Source organism: Lygodium microphyllum, chromosome 9, assembly GCF_053477565.2.
Source record: "Lygodium microphyllum isolate KBCC chromosome 9, Lygodium_microphyllum_v1.1.10, whole genome shotgun sequence".
Taxonomy (NCBI): Eukaryota; Viridiplantae; Streptophyta; class Polypodiopsida; order Schizaeales; family Lygodiaceae; genus Lygodium; species Lygodium microphyllum.
In genome coordinates, this window is record NC_141143.1 from 80,309,211 (window position 1) to 80,324,836 (window position 15,626).

Genomic DNA, 15,626 nt, shown 5'->3' on the forward strand with positions numbered 1-15,626 from the left:
CATGCACAACATGAACAAGAGACCAATTGGGTGCAATCTCCCCCCATGCCTTGTGTGAGCGCTCCACAAAGCATGTATTTTATGTATTAATCATCTTCAAGCTCAAATAATAGCCCAAATTACAAAATAGCACGCTTTTGGCTTTTGAGTTTGCTTTAGCATAAAATAGAAATAAAGCTAATGGGCAGGCGCCCAAAGAGTCAGGCGTACCCAATACAATGTCCAAATATAAATATCATAATCGTGCGCCCATGCGCATACAAAATAATAAATAAATATTCAACGCCTCAATAAATAGGCGCGACAAAATATAAGCGCCATGCCTAAGGTATGCGCCCATCAAAATATAAGTGATAACTCGAATACACGCTATCCTCCAATGCTTTCCTTTGCCATTGCTGCTATCTCTACACATCAACTGAAGCATTCACAATCGTTAGTAAAATAATACAATTAGACCGACAAAAGTGAATATCTAGCAGTCTTCAGCTACATAAATAAATCAACTGGTTAGAAATCAATCCTAATCTTAATTTATTACGAGTGCGCACTCTAAACTCATAAACGTTTATTAATTTAATATGTATTTTGCGGAATCACCCGCTCTGGAATCACCCATGTACACACTAAATTAATGAAACGCCCGAAAAGGATAGGCATCCCCATCAACTTCTCGCACAAAGAATCCACTTTGTGTATGAGCCCCGGTCAACAAAGTTTACGGAATCCACCGTAAAACCTCACGGAATCCACCGTGGCACGGAATCCACCATGAGATATGCCTCCTGGCATCATAGAGTAAGTGACATTCTTGATCGGCTGACTCTCAAAAGAAGGCTCCCTAGGCAATGCACCTGAGGTTGGGCTCTACTTGACGGACATCTTGCAAACTCCTCTCCAAACTGGTTGCATTGCCTCACATGACCATGAACAATGCTTCAGGTTCTCTAGGTGTTGCTTTGTGCAACATTGGCAACCCCACCTTATTGCATTTGAGCCAACTAACTGCCTACTTTTAACCCCAATGGTCCACCAACCACAAGAAGTAAAAGACCCTCCGCTGCCTCCAGCCATCCCATATATGTTTCCAAAAAGTGTCTTAAGGTGTCCATGATGTTGTGTTTTTTCTATTGTGGCCGTGCCTAGGAACACACTCCATATCATTGTTCATTAAAATATGTTTGTTGAATTGTCCTGTGTAGGTGATGAAAGCAAGTAGGCCAACCCTATTCTTTGTGTCTTAAGGTGTCCACAATGTTGTGTTTCTCCTAGTGTGGCCATGCGTGGGAACGCACTCCATATCGTTGTTCATCAAAATACCATATCATCATTCCTCAAAATATGTTTGTTGAATTGTTCTATGTAGGCAAGGAAGGCAAGTAGGCCAATCCCATTCTTTGTGTCTTAAGGTGTCCATGATGTTGTGTTTTTCCTAGTGCGGCTGTGCGTAGGAACACACTCCATATCATCGTTCATCAAAATATGTTTGTTGAATTGTCCTGTGTAGGTGAGGAAGGCAAGTAGGCCAACCCCATTCTTTGGGTCGCAATCTAACTCATTCAAGGCTCCCCCCTCCCAGATCCATAGCTGTCACTTTTGGATCTCGAACTAGGTGAGGTATAGGTCTAGCTTCCATGACTTCCCTTGGAGTCCTAGGACTTATATCCTCCTCCATGGGAGATTGGGGAAAGTAGTCTTGTGCTAACTTTGCAGCCTCTTGAATGATAAAGAAACTTCAAGAAAGTGTCTAGGGGGGTGCCTTTGACCCTTCGGGGCACCTGCTTCTTTTGCTCCCCATCACTTGTTCAAGGATCCCTAAGTTTGCATTCTTTTAGATGTCTCTCCAAACGCTGATGGAATAGGGAGGTCTAGCCTTCCAAACAGCCCATAAACTATGCTTATGCTCCCCAAGCTATGACCATCTCTATCCTTGACTTGTGCATTCCAAATGAATGGTTGTCTATCAATCTACTCTTGACAACATAGGGGTCGTTGCTCTAGCACCTAGTGTAAGCATTGGTAGACTTGTAACAAACTACATAGAAAGGAGGATCCAAGGAGGGTGGCTGGCACCATAGTGAAGATCCACCTTAGAGATGATCTCCAGTCTCCTCCAAGACATGGATAACACTCTCAGAAAGCTCCCAAGTTTGCCCACCTGGCATGACCCCTTGGATTAATAGCTTGCTTAGTAGGGCTCAACTTTGGTAGTTTGAACCAATAATCCTCAATCATCCCTTCAAGTGGTGTCTTATAATTGTCTGTTAGGAAAACTTTGTCTCAGAATTCCTTGCATGCGTCTGAACTGGACCCACGAAGTCTTGAACTAAGTGGCATAATTGTGAGACATAGGTGTTGAGCTAAAATATGCATTACTTGCTGATTAGCCTCTTAAACAGCCCCAAAACACACTAAAAAATGCTCTTTTAGAGTAAAAACCCTAAAACGGGGAGCGGTTTGAGAGAGTTTAGTGGAAATCCTAAAACGGGGAGCGGTTCGAGAGAGTTCAATGGAAACCCTAAAACGGGGAGTGGTTCAAGAGAGTTCAGTGGAAACCCTAATTTTTGGGGCGCCCTTCCACATCTATAAATAGACAGGCTGTCCCCTTTCAGCCTTATTCCGTTTGTGTAGGTTTCTCACTCCACGTGCCGATTTCAGCCATTAGCCTCCTCCCACGTGGCTGTCCAGCCCTTGAGATTGCTGCCACTCCATCCGTGTTTGCTCTTGTTGCTGGTGCCTTCATCCATGTTGATGTCAGCTGCTAGCGACATCATCATCTGCTGCGATCTGATCATCCAATTATCGCCAGCCACATCAGACACTGTTTTAGCCTGCTGTTTACAGCAGACTGTGCGTAGTTTCCAGCCTCTGATCGGCGGTACACTACTGCGTTTACCAGTTCCAGTCTCCAGGTTGCTGCGTTTTGGTGACCAGCTTGCTGCCATTCACTATTCAGCACTTCTACACTCCTATTGTCGGTCAGAGACTTAGGATCCATCTCCGGTGGATGTCACACTCCGACATTGCTCTGCCCTTGAGCACACTGTACACTCTTACATTCATTTACAACATTCATTCACTTCAGAGTTGTGTTGTCTCTCTCCCCTCGTTTGTTTGTGTTTGAGTTTTTGTGTTTGAGTTTTGAGTTTTACCCTTTGTGTTTGTGCCTCTCTTTGTGTTTCTATCGTGGTCGTACACTCTGTGTGTCCTCAGTGCAAACCCTAGCAGTTTTCTTCACATGGTATCAAAGGCGATGCTCTTGTGAAGAGTATCCTGCGGATAGTGTGGAGAGCTAGTCTTTGTGCAAGGCTCACAATACGACTCGTAAGTGAATCACAATGTCCGAGACACCTTCTCTAGTTCCTATGATGTCTTATCAGGCTTCTCCATCATTAGAGGCCCTAAGACAACATTATGGACTCGGTGAGGAGGACGACACTCCACTTTCACCTTCACCTTCTACTCCTATTCCAGTTTTTACTAACATGACAGAGGAGGACTTTGAGGAGTACTATCGCAACAAGTACGGTGATGTTTACACCCCTTCTACCAGTTTTGCTACCACATCTGAACCGGTTGGTGAGGCCGGCCACCTCTCCGATCATGGAGCACATATGCCATTTGGAACGTCTGGCAATCCATCTTCATCATCTTAGCTAGGTCCAATGTCAGGTTTGTACAATTCTTTTGAGTTGCATGAATCAAAACCCTCATCAATTTCTTCTTTTGAGGTATAGGATCTAGATGGCTTTGCGTATGTGAACTTCAATAGAGGGGGCTCACGAAGCATACGAAATTTAGGTACATCTACAGCTTGTGTTTCATTTGAGCATATCATACACAATTCTCACTTTCGTCCCATCCCACCCTTTTCTATATCACACATTGATCACCTCTCATCATATTTCCAAAACCTTGGATTACACTCCACATTTGCACCACACACCCTAGGGGTTGGATCTTTCATTTCCGCTCCTAGCACCTTTTTCCTTCTCCACCCCATTCTCTATCTCTTTGTGCAATGGTACTTCATTAGGGGGAATGCCACCCTTTAACATAGTGCCTCTCACCTTCCAGCAAAGGAGCACACCTATAACTCCTGGGTTGACTGTGATGGGCATCCCTCTCACTATCCCCAGCTTTACATCTCACATGACCACTCAAACACAGGCGTTTCCATTCTCAGCTTATGGTGCGTCTTCACCCAGTCCTTGGGTTACATCCTCAAGAAAGTTACTATATGTATATCCTCTACATCACGTGCGTTCAAGGACTATTTATAAATATCCTTATCTATGGATTTTTTCTGAATAAAACATAACCCTTTTCTATTTAATATGTAAATAACCCCTTTATATTACACCCTTCTGTATGTAAAAAATGTATCAAAAAGTTATTTTAAAAATACCTTATTTTGAACCCACGTGATGCACATATATATTCATGAGTAACTTACCCAGGGTTACACCTACACAAGGATTCCCATCTTCTGCTCCTTGTGTTCCCATCCCACTTTCTTGGGTTTCTCATGTGGCTACCATGCCCATGCCTAGTCAGCCCATCCCTACCTATGGATCCACCTTGCACACTACCTGCATCCTTGGTGAGCACTCTGGGGCTCATTCCCAAGTGTACTCCACTCCCCCATCCTACCCACACTACACTTTTTCACACTATGCATCTCGGAGCACTACCACTCTTGTTGCAATGGCCAAGAATGCCTTTATAGACAAGACACATTTTAACGGGTCGAATTTCACCACTTGGTCTAATTTCATACAAAAAGTGCTTGAGTCTTAGGGTCTTTGGGACCTCGTCATTGGTCTAGAGCCTATGTCGGACCCTCGACTAGTTCACCTTGACTACATCTGTCAATGGAGACCCCGCAATGCCATAGCCATAGCCAATGTTGAGTTGATGCAAGGATTGCTTCCTGAGTTTCACTCTCAGTTGCAGCACTTTCCACGTGCGTCAAATCGTTGGAGTCACCTTCTTGATCGCTATGTGATTGTTCTCGGTGCATCAATCTCGACTTTGAGCTTCAAGAGTTCTCTATTAAGGAAGGGGATGATCTAAAAGTCAAGCTGGCTGAATATAGGCGGTTATTTGCCGAGTTCGCCACTACTGGCTCTCCAAAGTTAGATGACGATCAGGTTACATTCTTCTTGAATAAGTTGTCCGAAAAATACTTTAATTTCATTCAACACATCATCTCCCAATCTTGATTGCCAACCTTCTACGAGTTTGAGTGCCAGTTCTTGCATTATGCAAGGCTGCATGATGAAGTCCACAAGAAATCCTCATCACAGCCTTATTCAGAGCTGAGGGGGTTGGTTGCCTCTTCTTCGGAAGGGAAAATCACTAGTGGCAAGAACTCGCAAGATTCGAAGGTAAGCCAATCAAAGGGTGACTCCTCTTTCTCAGATGGAACCAAAGAATCTAGACCTATCTGGCAGTAACTCCCTAGGAAAAACCGGTTTTGCACACACTGCTAGAGAGCAGGCCATGTGGACGAGGAGTGTCGCTCCAAGGCCCAAGGTCTTCCACCTAAAAAGTCTTTGCAGACCACTACGTCTGCACAGTCCAGTGGGGCTACGCCTTCTGCTCCTACTTCATCTGCTCCTTCAGCACCCGTTGTTGTTGCTGGACATGTGGCTCTAGTACAACCTCAGCAACCCATCTCTTTCACTACCCCTGAGGGACTGGCTGATTGGTTTGCAGGTTCCGATTCCGTTGCACTTCATGCATCTATCTCATCTTCCTCCCCATCTCGTCAGGCGTTTCCTTGGCAGAGCCCTGCTATTGGACATATGCGATGGTAGACACCTTTTTAGACTAGCATGTCAAATCCTTTCGGATATCCTAGGTCAGTCTAGTATTCATTTTTCGCACTCTTAGCGTCAGTCCCATAGGATTCCTTGTCGTTAGCTTTTCCATTCTTTTGTCTTCCGCTGCATTTACTCACACACATACACATTCATTGCATTTCTTTCGAGTTAGATTTTCTTTCTGTTATGTTTTGCTTTGGAGCATTTCGCTACTAACCTTTGTGTTTGCAGATTCTCAGCTCTTTTGCAGGGTTTTGTCTTTTAGTGTAGGGCTAACTTGCAAATTGCTTTTGTCCTATCTGGGCTAGAGATGTGGGGATGTGTACCGTTCCTTTCATGGTTTCATCATCCTAGGAGTGCTTGCTTTTCTTCCAGCATGGTGGTTTCCCCTCGCGAGGTGGATCGTGTAGCATCTCTCTCGATGCTATCACGGTGGTGACTTTTACCTTGCTCTTCTAGCGGGGTGCTTCATCCACTTTCTCTTCTTTCATTCCTTATGGTTCTCAGCACCATATGAAGACCGACATCAGGCTTCTCTTCCTTCTTCGGTATCTACATCCAGGTTGAGAGGGGGTTCTTACCCTTCTTGGTATTCTATAGGCTTCAGCACTTTGTCTTCAACATCGGCTTTTTTCCCCTGTTGTACCTTACCCTTTGCATTGCATGATTTTATCATCTTTGTACTAGGGTGCTTGGGCAAGTGAACAATTTTCCCATGAGGGACACTGTCCAAGTGGCACTTGCTGTATGAGCATTCTTCAGCATGTGGCATACTTTGCCTCTCATTGTGCAGTGCGCGAATTAAGCGGATCCTAAGCTATTTCCACCGGCGGCTGTTATTACCACACCACTATCCTCCATTACATGGATACCTCATCACCTATTTTTCCTCGTCATCAACACCCTGAGTGGATGGGTTAGCTTGCACTGTTTGTGATGTGTTGGGTGTGCTCTCCCTACTCCCGTCTTCTGGGTCACTTTTACTCAATCGGCCGCATCCCATAAAATTTACCTCACTTATTTAAAAAAAGAAAAAGAAAAAGTTCCATGTAGTTCCATCCGCCTTTGTAGAGCTTGGTAGGCCACTGGGTAGCCGACTTGCACCCTTTGTCTGATGCCCTGTCCTCTCTGGGGTGACTACTTGGATTCCCTTGGTAAGATAACCATCGCCTCTGTAGTCTTGGTAGGCCACTGGGCAGCTGACGTGCACCCTTTGTCCGATGCCCTGGCTGCTTTGGGGTGGGATGCCTTGGGGTAAATAAACATCACAGTGGTTGGCCTAATCTTTCAGCTTAGTTTTGGGCTTGAGAGGGGGTGTTGAGCTAAAATATGCATTACTTGCTGATTAGCCTCTTAAATAGCCCCAAAACACACTAAAAAATGCTATTTTAGAGTAAAAACCCTAAAACGAGAAGCGGTTCGCGAGAGTTCAATGGAAACCCTAAAACAGGGAGTGGTTGAGAGAGTTTAGTGGAAACCCTAATTTTTGGGATGCCCTACCACATCTATAAATAGATAGGCTGCCCCCATTCGGCCTTATTCCGTCTGTGTAGGTTTCTCACTCCACGTGCAGATTTCAGCCATCAGCCTCCTCCCACATGGCTATCCAGCCCTCAAGATTGCTGCCACTCCATCTGTGTTTGCTTCTATTGCTAGCGCCTTCATCCATGCTGACGTCAGCTGCTGCGACATCATCATCTGTTGCGATCTGATCATCTAGTCATCGCAAGCCACATTAGACACTGTTCCAGTGTGCTGTAAACTGTGTGCAGTTTCCAGCCTCCGATCAGCAGTACACTACTGCATTTACCAGTTTCCAGCCTCCAGACTATTGTGATTTGGTGACCAACCTGCTACCATTCACTATTCAGCACTCCTACACTCCGACTGGTGGTCAGAGATTTGGGATCCGTCTCTGGTGGATGTCACACTCCGACATTGCTCTGCCCTTGAGCACACTGTACACTCTTACATTCATTTACAGCATTCATTCACTTCAGAGTTGTGTTCTCTCTCTCCCTTCTTCTGTTTGTGTTTGAGTTTTGAGTTTTGCGTTTAGGGTTTGAGTTTTGCCCTCTGTGTCTGTGTTTGTCTCTTTGTGTTTTTGTCGTGGTCATACACTCTGTGTGTCCTCAGTGCAAACCCTAGCAGTTTTCTTCACAATAGGTTGAGGAGAAACGCCAACATGAAGTTGTAGACTAGGTAGTTGCAAACAGAACTTGGCTGACCATTAGAGCTTGACTTGCTAGGGAAAGTGAGCAATGCTATAGTCAGTTAGTGTCTGTTTGGTGGAATCTAAGATAGGGCTGAACTATTGGGCTGTTGTGATGTCAAGTCCCACTTGGAACTTGAGGTCTCTGACTCTTTGCTATGTAAAGTGCGAAAATCTGCTGGTGCACTGTTGTGGAAAGCCAAGTTGGTGCCCTCCAAGAAGTCCGAGTCAAGTTTGTCAAAGGTTTTCTGAAATTCTAGAAGCATTGCAATCCCTTGCCTTTTATGCTGGACCTGTTGTATGAGTGCCATCAATGATGTTTGGTAGGAGGGGACGAAGTCTACTGCTGATCATCTGTACCAAAGCTCTACAGGAAATTGACAATAGAGTGATGGGGAATTTCCAAGTGAGCTCAAGTTAGTTCCGTCCCTTGGGGAGGAGACAGATACGGGGCCAATAGAAATGCCACCTAGTATTTGCTCAAAGTTGAAGATCTCATGAAAGGCCATCAGGAAGGGGTCCTTCACCTCGTCCAAGAAGGTGAAAGGAAAGCATTGGAAAGCTTGTTCCCTTTTGGGCACTTCTGCCTGTGCATCTTGTATCACAAAGTCTGGAAGGATTGAAGCATCTTTTGCTTTGTGAAGGGTGTAAGCAAGGAGCATCCCATCTCACTAGTGACTAACAATGGGGAACACACTCCCAGACCCACTGCTTGAAATGCAAGACTCAATTTGAGATCAGATCTTGCTAAACAAATGACAACAGAAGTCATTGGTCAGTCGCATCACCTCGGTTGGGAAGGACTGTACTCTCCCATGTTAGTCTGAAAGGCTGCAAATCTGGTCTTTAGTCATGTTGGGCTGATGTACTTGGGAGAACTCTCTGCACATGATCTTTTTGCGGCTAGAATATCATCAATTTAGGGGTGCCCTATGGAAGCATCTAGATGGTTGCTAGGTCGTGCAGCAATGCCCTCTCCTCCTCTGAGCATTAAATTGCAAAAGGAGTAAGTGTTCAAATTGAAAGCCGTGTTGACTTTTACTAGTTTTGAATTTAAACAACGGTAAAGCCTTTATAATTTAGCACCAAAGGGTGGGGGCTTTAAGCAAAGAATAAAAAAGAATGTAACCAGAGTTAACTTCAAAAATGTTCATTCTACAAGGCAAATAGCATGCCAAAATATAGAAGACATTATCAACTTGATCAAGGATGTAGCTTCAAGCTCTCTACACAAACATGTGAGGAAAGAGATAAGGAAGGATTTTCAAAATATAATTGAATCACATCAAGTTTTAGACGTGTGTTGATAATGCTTTGATTAGTATAAATGTTTTCTAGTCTCATCTGGATTCTTGGCTAGTTTAAACACTTGAGATCCAAATACCTACAAAGTGCACCAAGTTTTATAAAGTGCCTATAAGTTGTTAAAAAATGTAAACAATGAGATGAACCAATTAGACCAAAAGCTATATGAAACATATCACAATTCATTTGGCTTTCTAAATGTCTCGCTCAGAGAGCCTCCTCCTAGCATATTCTGCTCAACTCTCCCAAGATCCATGCCACCTTCTTAACAATCCCTGTCTGTTGCTTCCAGTCTCTGACCAAGAGCTGCCTAATGTGTTTGTGCACCTTGTCATCCTGCTGTGTGGAATTTGGAATCTGACATGATTGGGGGTCTAGAACCGAGACGGGTGTATCAAAATCAGAGAATGGGGTGTGATTCCACAGAGTGTTCCTTGGCAACTGCCCAATTTAACCTCCTTGGGAATTGCTCCAGCCTCTAGTAACGCACATAAAATCTATCAAGGCTCTCCAGGAGGTGTGTTCTAGTTACATGCAGCTCAAAGAAATGTCTAACAATTTGTTTTGCCTACAGAAGACTAGATCTCTCCAAACAACTTTGGCACCCATTGCAAAAAGAAAGGCCTCCCACTAATCCTAGGCTCCATCTACAATGCTTTTGAAATCTGTGTCTCTCTCTTGCTGATCTTCTATGTTTGTAGATTATCAAAGTCTCTTCTCTAGCAGTCCAAGAGTCCACCTCTGGCAAGCTTGCTATGATCTCAAACTAAAAAGTAGCTTGGCTTTGAGCCTTGGTGAGTGTATAGATGTTAAGGATTCCAATACTTGAAACCCCAACGTCTAGCCTGACCAGTAAGGTCCGCCCAACAATGATATCTCATGATTTCTCACACAGGACAGTGAACTCCAGCAATTTGAAGCATATGCTCCTCTGCTTCCCCCATGAGCATTGATGGAATACTCCCAGTAGATGAAAGATTCTCTTGGGAGTACCTTCTTGATTTGTTGGCCTGAGAGGACTGCTTGTGCTCTCATCATAACAAAATGTTGACGTGTCTAATAAGGGATGGTCATAGCTCTTGCAGAACTATTAGCTTCCTGGGATCACATGCTCCAGTGAAGTGAAGGTTGTTCGCATTCTAGGATGCAAAGAGTATGCTCATGGGAAAAAATCTAGGTTTGCCAAATAGGTCTTGTACAACGTAGTCAAAGAGAGGGAAAATTAAGTGCCATGCAAAGCCAGTTTAGAAGGCAATCTTCACTCCCTACTAGCATGTGCACATAGTAGGGATGGGATGTTTGCCACAAAATCATGCAAAACATGTACAGGCACACATGCATATACTTACTATTCAATAAAAGATCTAATTTCTTTTCAAAATGAGAAGTATCTTGTTGATTTTATAAGTGTCTAGTTTGGCAAATCTAGCCCATACCTCAAAGCACAAGTTCTTCCTGTGTGCAAGCCAAACCTTGATATGCTTGAGTTTTGGTCACAAGTTTCCAATCAGGTTATATATGTGGATGTGCGTACTATCTTTCTTCTAAACCATTATGTGGGTCCACCATAACCTCTGACTACTCATCAATGGTCAGCTCTAGTTATCTTTTTTGGATATCTATTAATTACAAAGAAAATAGATTCTATAAATTAAAAAGGAGACGAATTTTTTTTTTGTTGTATAGACAGCATAGTGATAGTTTGGGGGGTGGGGGGGGGCTGGTTTGGAGGTGGCGATGGAGGAGGGTGATGCTCATGGCGAGGAGGGGGCTGCTGCTGTGGGGGGGTGCACGTTGGCTGGCTGTAGCCGTTCTAGATATCCCTGCTCTCAACTAGGGTTGTTGGAGAAGTGCTTCATCCTTGCCACATCAACACTTACTTTGGTAAAGCCATCATTGTTTGTTGTAAGGTGGGGGTTAGCATCGTGATTGGTCTTGTGTTGGATAGGTCTATGCCTGAGCCTTGTGCACTTTGCAGTCAATCATGGAGCTGAGTCAGGGAAGGTGAGTGTCCCATGGCTTGTCTAAAAACCGTGGTCTCCTTGTACTTCTTTTCTATTGTGCACGCTTCTTTGAAAACTTCCTGCACTAGGTGTGAGCCAATGGTGCTACAAAGGAAGGGAGCAGCAGGAATCAACTGAAGAAAGGAAAGGTGATGGGGAGAGCACGAAGATGGCGTGGTTCAGTGCTGTTAGCAGCACTGTGTGCAGGTGAGGGGAGAAAGAGGGCTGGCAGAATCTGAGGGCAGGTAGCAAAGGCTAGGTGGCAGCTGAGCTGATGACAGCAGTGGGCACAATCTTGGAAACAGCCATGACGTTGTCCTCTGCAGGATGGCAAGGCTCTTTTTTTTTCTGGAGTGGGGGTGGGGTTGGTGTGGGTGCAAGATGAGGATGGGTGGAACACAGCTGGAGGGCGGCAGCAGAACAGCTTGCCAGGGAGTTAGCTTGTCAGGCAATTAATTTATTCATGTTTTCGTAGGTTTTGCAAACTATTTGTTTCTTTTACATATAATCTTACAAGCAGTAGGTAGGGGTCTTAGTGAAGTTTTTCTTCACAGACCATCTAGTATTATTAAGGTACCTGAGTTTTGCATTTTTACTCTCTTAGTTATTTTACAGACAAATTACCTAATTACCGGTTGGTATATGATAAAATTTATATGATTTATTTGTCATTTATTTGAGAATTGTCTTAAGAGTGTCTTTACATGTTATTCTGTGTGTTGTGATTGGAAAGCATCTTCAAGGAGATTCACGTTTCTGTTTCTGTGGAAGCACAAATTGTCTCAATATCCTGCATCTTTAGTACCTTGCTGACATATGGTCTGTCCCACTGAGTGCTGCAGGTTGGACTGCCCATAGCTGCTGGGGTTCTCCTACCGTTTACAAACACAATGTTGACACCATCTCTTGCTGGTGCTTTGATGGGAGTGAGCTCCTTAGGTGTCATGGCGAATTCGTTACTCCTTCAATCTAGCTACAACAGGATGCGTCCATCAACAGGGCGTTCAACTAGAGCACAAGATAGAAGCACAGGGCCACAAAGTCAGTATTTGAAACTGCAAACAGACGACCTAGAAAGTGGAATTTCTTACTCTGAACAACGAAGTAGCACATGAAGATTTGAAGAAAAGCTGGCTCCAAGTGACATATTGCAGTAAAAGCAGAGGAATGGCTTGACTTTGCAATTTTGTGAGTGGTCATCTGATGGTTGGGTAAGTGGACCTGCATGAAATCTGCATCCTCTCTGACTTCACAGCTCAGAGTGTACGTTGATTTATGTGCAATGGCATGGGCTTTAGGTGTGTTTGGTGGCTGGGATGAAGGGAGAAACTGAGCCTGCTGTTGTAAACATATGCATCAAAGAGGATGTAAAGGCGTATGAACTTTATGCATGCTTAGAATGTACAAGTCATCCTATTCTGGAGCAATAAGGCCGCAAAATGCAGGCTAAGTTTTGTTTATGCACCTCTCAGAAGGGATGTCGAATCTTCCTGCAATGGATGACCAACCAAAGTTACAAGGGCTACTGAGCACATTATGAGAGAAGCAGGCAGTTGCTAAAAGATTGTATATTAGCTCTGCGTGTAAGGGCATATGCCCTTGTTATGGTTGATTGTGCTCTTGTGGGAAGAGTAATTGAATTACATCAAGCTACGAAGATTCACTTATCTTTTCCTCTCTCCATATAAATGGGCAAATAAATAAACGGACAACACAAATTTCCTGCAGTCTTGCTTGCGGTGCTGGAAAGAACGGACACACATTCTGCCTAATTTTTCTTGTTTGCGTGCAAGTAGCCAATTTTATTCACCCACTCTCAGCGATACTCTAGTCTAGCCCATGGTCCACACAGAATTCAATGGTAGCTTGTGCTGAGTTATGCTGCTTCGCATGGCCGATCACCCACAGCGCGCTGCTGCTCGATGCTTCTGCTTATGATGGCTGTTTTGAGCAATGCAGCCTTGGAATTGGATGGCTTTGCAGCAGGAATAACTTAACATCATGGACACGATGTATGATGCGCTTTCAGGTGTGCCTAACACGTAAGGTTTCAAGTCGTGACATTCATTGTAGTGTAGCCGAAAAGGAAAAGCAGTAGGAAAAGACCTTTGTGGCGTCAAACATTCTAGTCCAAGCATTGAGTAGCATTAATGTGTAATATTTCTTTGCTTCAAAGCTACATAATAGTGGTAGGTGCTTTAGCACTGTCCGTAAGGCCATATACCATTAGTGTTAGAGAATCTTGGAGAGTTTCTCAAGAAATTTACATCAAGTGGTAGATAGACTTTTTAAAAAAAAATGCGGTATAGCATTATATATTATGCAAATACTAACATTCTCAAAAAGATGCTATCAACTTTCTTAGCATTTTAAGAAGAACTTTACAAGTCTTAGACTTCTTGCCCATCAAACCAAAGATAATTTTAACTCATCTAGTATAGGTTTGGTCAAAATCAAATTCTAATGCAATGTGTTAAATGCAAAAGCTGTGATAAGTTATATCAATTGGGCTTTTGTGGTCAGTTGGTATCAATCGATCTTAGGATAATAAGTGTCGGTGTTGATACTAGAGGCTAGCATTAATTAATGTCAATTTGAGGATCGATAAAGATTAGGGATTACGCTAGGTTGCAAATGGTTTAGCTAATTTAATTTTGGACAAGGGTAGAATAGTCGAAAATAATGTTTTAAATTATTTAATTATAAAAATTAATTTAATGATCGGATAAGGTTAAAAATTGGATTTAAAAGGTTATCAATAAAATTTGCAATGTTGTTTACGTGTGGTATATATGGTAGTTATTTCATGATAATAAGTGAAGAACCTTGAGGATGTAGTGGGTGTCAAAGACAAAAATCGTGATAAGTTATGTGAGTTGGGCTTTGGTAATCAATTAGTATCAGTTTTGATTGTAGGATAATTGTTTGGTCAATTCATGTTAGTGGTCATGCTAGAAAGTAGCATTAATTGATTAATTAATGTTAGTTTAAAGATGAACAAAGGTTGGAGATTATTTCAGATTGCAAATGGTCTAGCTAATTTAATTTTGAATATGTATATTTCATTTTGAGCAGGCTTAGGATTGAATTTTTAAAAAACTTATTTAATTATAAAAACTAATTTAGTCGATATATACTGTTAAAATTTGAGTTTAGAAAGCAAACACTTGGAATCCATGCAAATTGAAAAAACGTTTTTGGGATGGTCTCAATCATCCGGATTAGGCTTTCATCAAGCTACAACAAGAGAAAGTTCATCATCGGTTGATGACATCATCAGGTGGCTGGCAATAGCAATTTTTGTGCTTTTAGGTTACAAGCGATTGCTTTTTTTGTTATTGAAACATATAGTAGACAAATCGGAGGGTTTTTTTTATAAGAAATCTCTGAATTCTCTTTGGCATTCTCTCGCATTCTTCAGTTAATTTTTAGAATATCTCAGCTTATCTCAACCATTTGGAGTAGATCTCTATTAAATTCGTTGGACAATAGAGAAAATTTTATTGTAAGTATTAAATTTGTCTAAAAATTAAGGTTTACTAGTCACCTTACGACCAATGCCATCAATAGAAGCCATTGCACATGAAATTGAATACTTGTAATTTGTGGAATTATTAAGGAATTTACATGTTAGTCTATCCATTGTGAATTTGAGGTACCATTTGGCTAATTGGAGTTCAAATAAAGCGAGTCTTGGATGAAATTCAAGGGACAATTGGTTTATTTTGTATGCTCATTGCATCTATAATCTATGTTTTTTTATTGATCAATGTAATAAAGTATTTAATCACAAATTACCACCTTATCTGAGAAGAAATGTCAATTTCATGGGATGGAAAATTTCAACAGATTTTGGGGCATATGGCATGGTTAGACAACAATAGGTAATGTTGTGATTGTGGTATCTTATAAAAATTTTGATACAGTTTACTTTTCCTTTGGCACAATGTAGTGGAAGCGAGAACAATTGCATGGATTTCAAGGGGGATGTCTATCACGGGGATACGAAATTTTAAGATGCTTTAATCTTACTGATAACGTTTGATTAAGTTACTAATCAAGTGTGTAAGGTTATTTAGCATAAATTTGATGCACATGGTAGTTATTTCATGGTAGTAGGCTAGGGACCTCGAGGATATAGTGGGTATCAAATGTAAAAGTTGTGAGAAATTATGCTAGTTGAACTTTGGTGATTAGTTGGTGTCAGTTTGACCCTAGGATAGTTGTTGGTCAATAAATATTAGTGTTGACACAATGGACTAGAATTGATTAATTAAT

At 42.4% G+C, this 15,626-nt stretch overlaps 1 protein-coding gene and 1 long non-coding RNA gene across 3 annotated transcripts in view; one reads left to right on the forward strand and one right to left on the reverse strand.

Annotated features, from left to right (window-relative positions):
- Positions 1–12,463, forward strand: part of LOC148031225 (copper-transporting ATPase PAA1, chloroplastic-like) — a 123,736-nt gene extending 111,273 nt beyond the window's left edge. The window contains exon 17 of the mRNA XM_087684755.1: positions 12,191–12,463. Within this exon, the coding sequence (XP_087540881.1) occupies positions 12,191–12,463 (273 nt within the window). The remainder of the gene's footprint in view (positions 1–12,190) is intronic.
- Positions 45–12,580, reverse strand: LOC148031227 (uncharacterized). Of its 2 annotated transcripts, none has more exons than XR_015691858.1 (3): positions 12,440–12,580; positions 12,053–12,356; positions 45–418 (listed from the first exon to the last, which is right to left on the reverse strand). It is a non-coding gene; the product is annotated as an uncharacterized LOC148031227 (long non-coding RNA). The 2 variants fall into 2 exon arrangements; XR_015691859.1 differs by having other exon boundaries at positions 46–418; positions 12,154–12,356.
- Between the last annotated feature and the right edge of the window lie 3,046 nt (positions 12,581–15,626).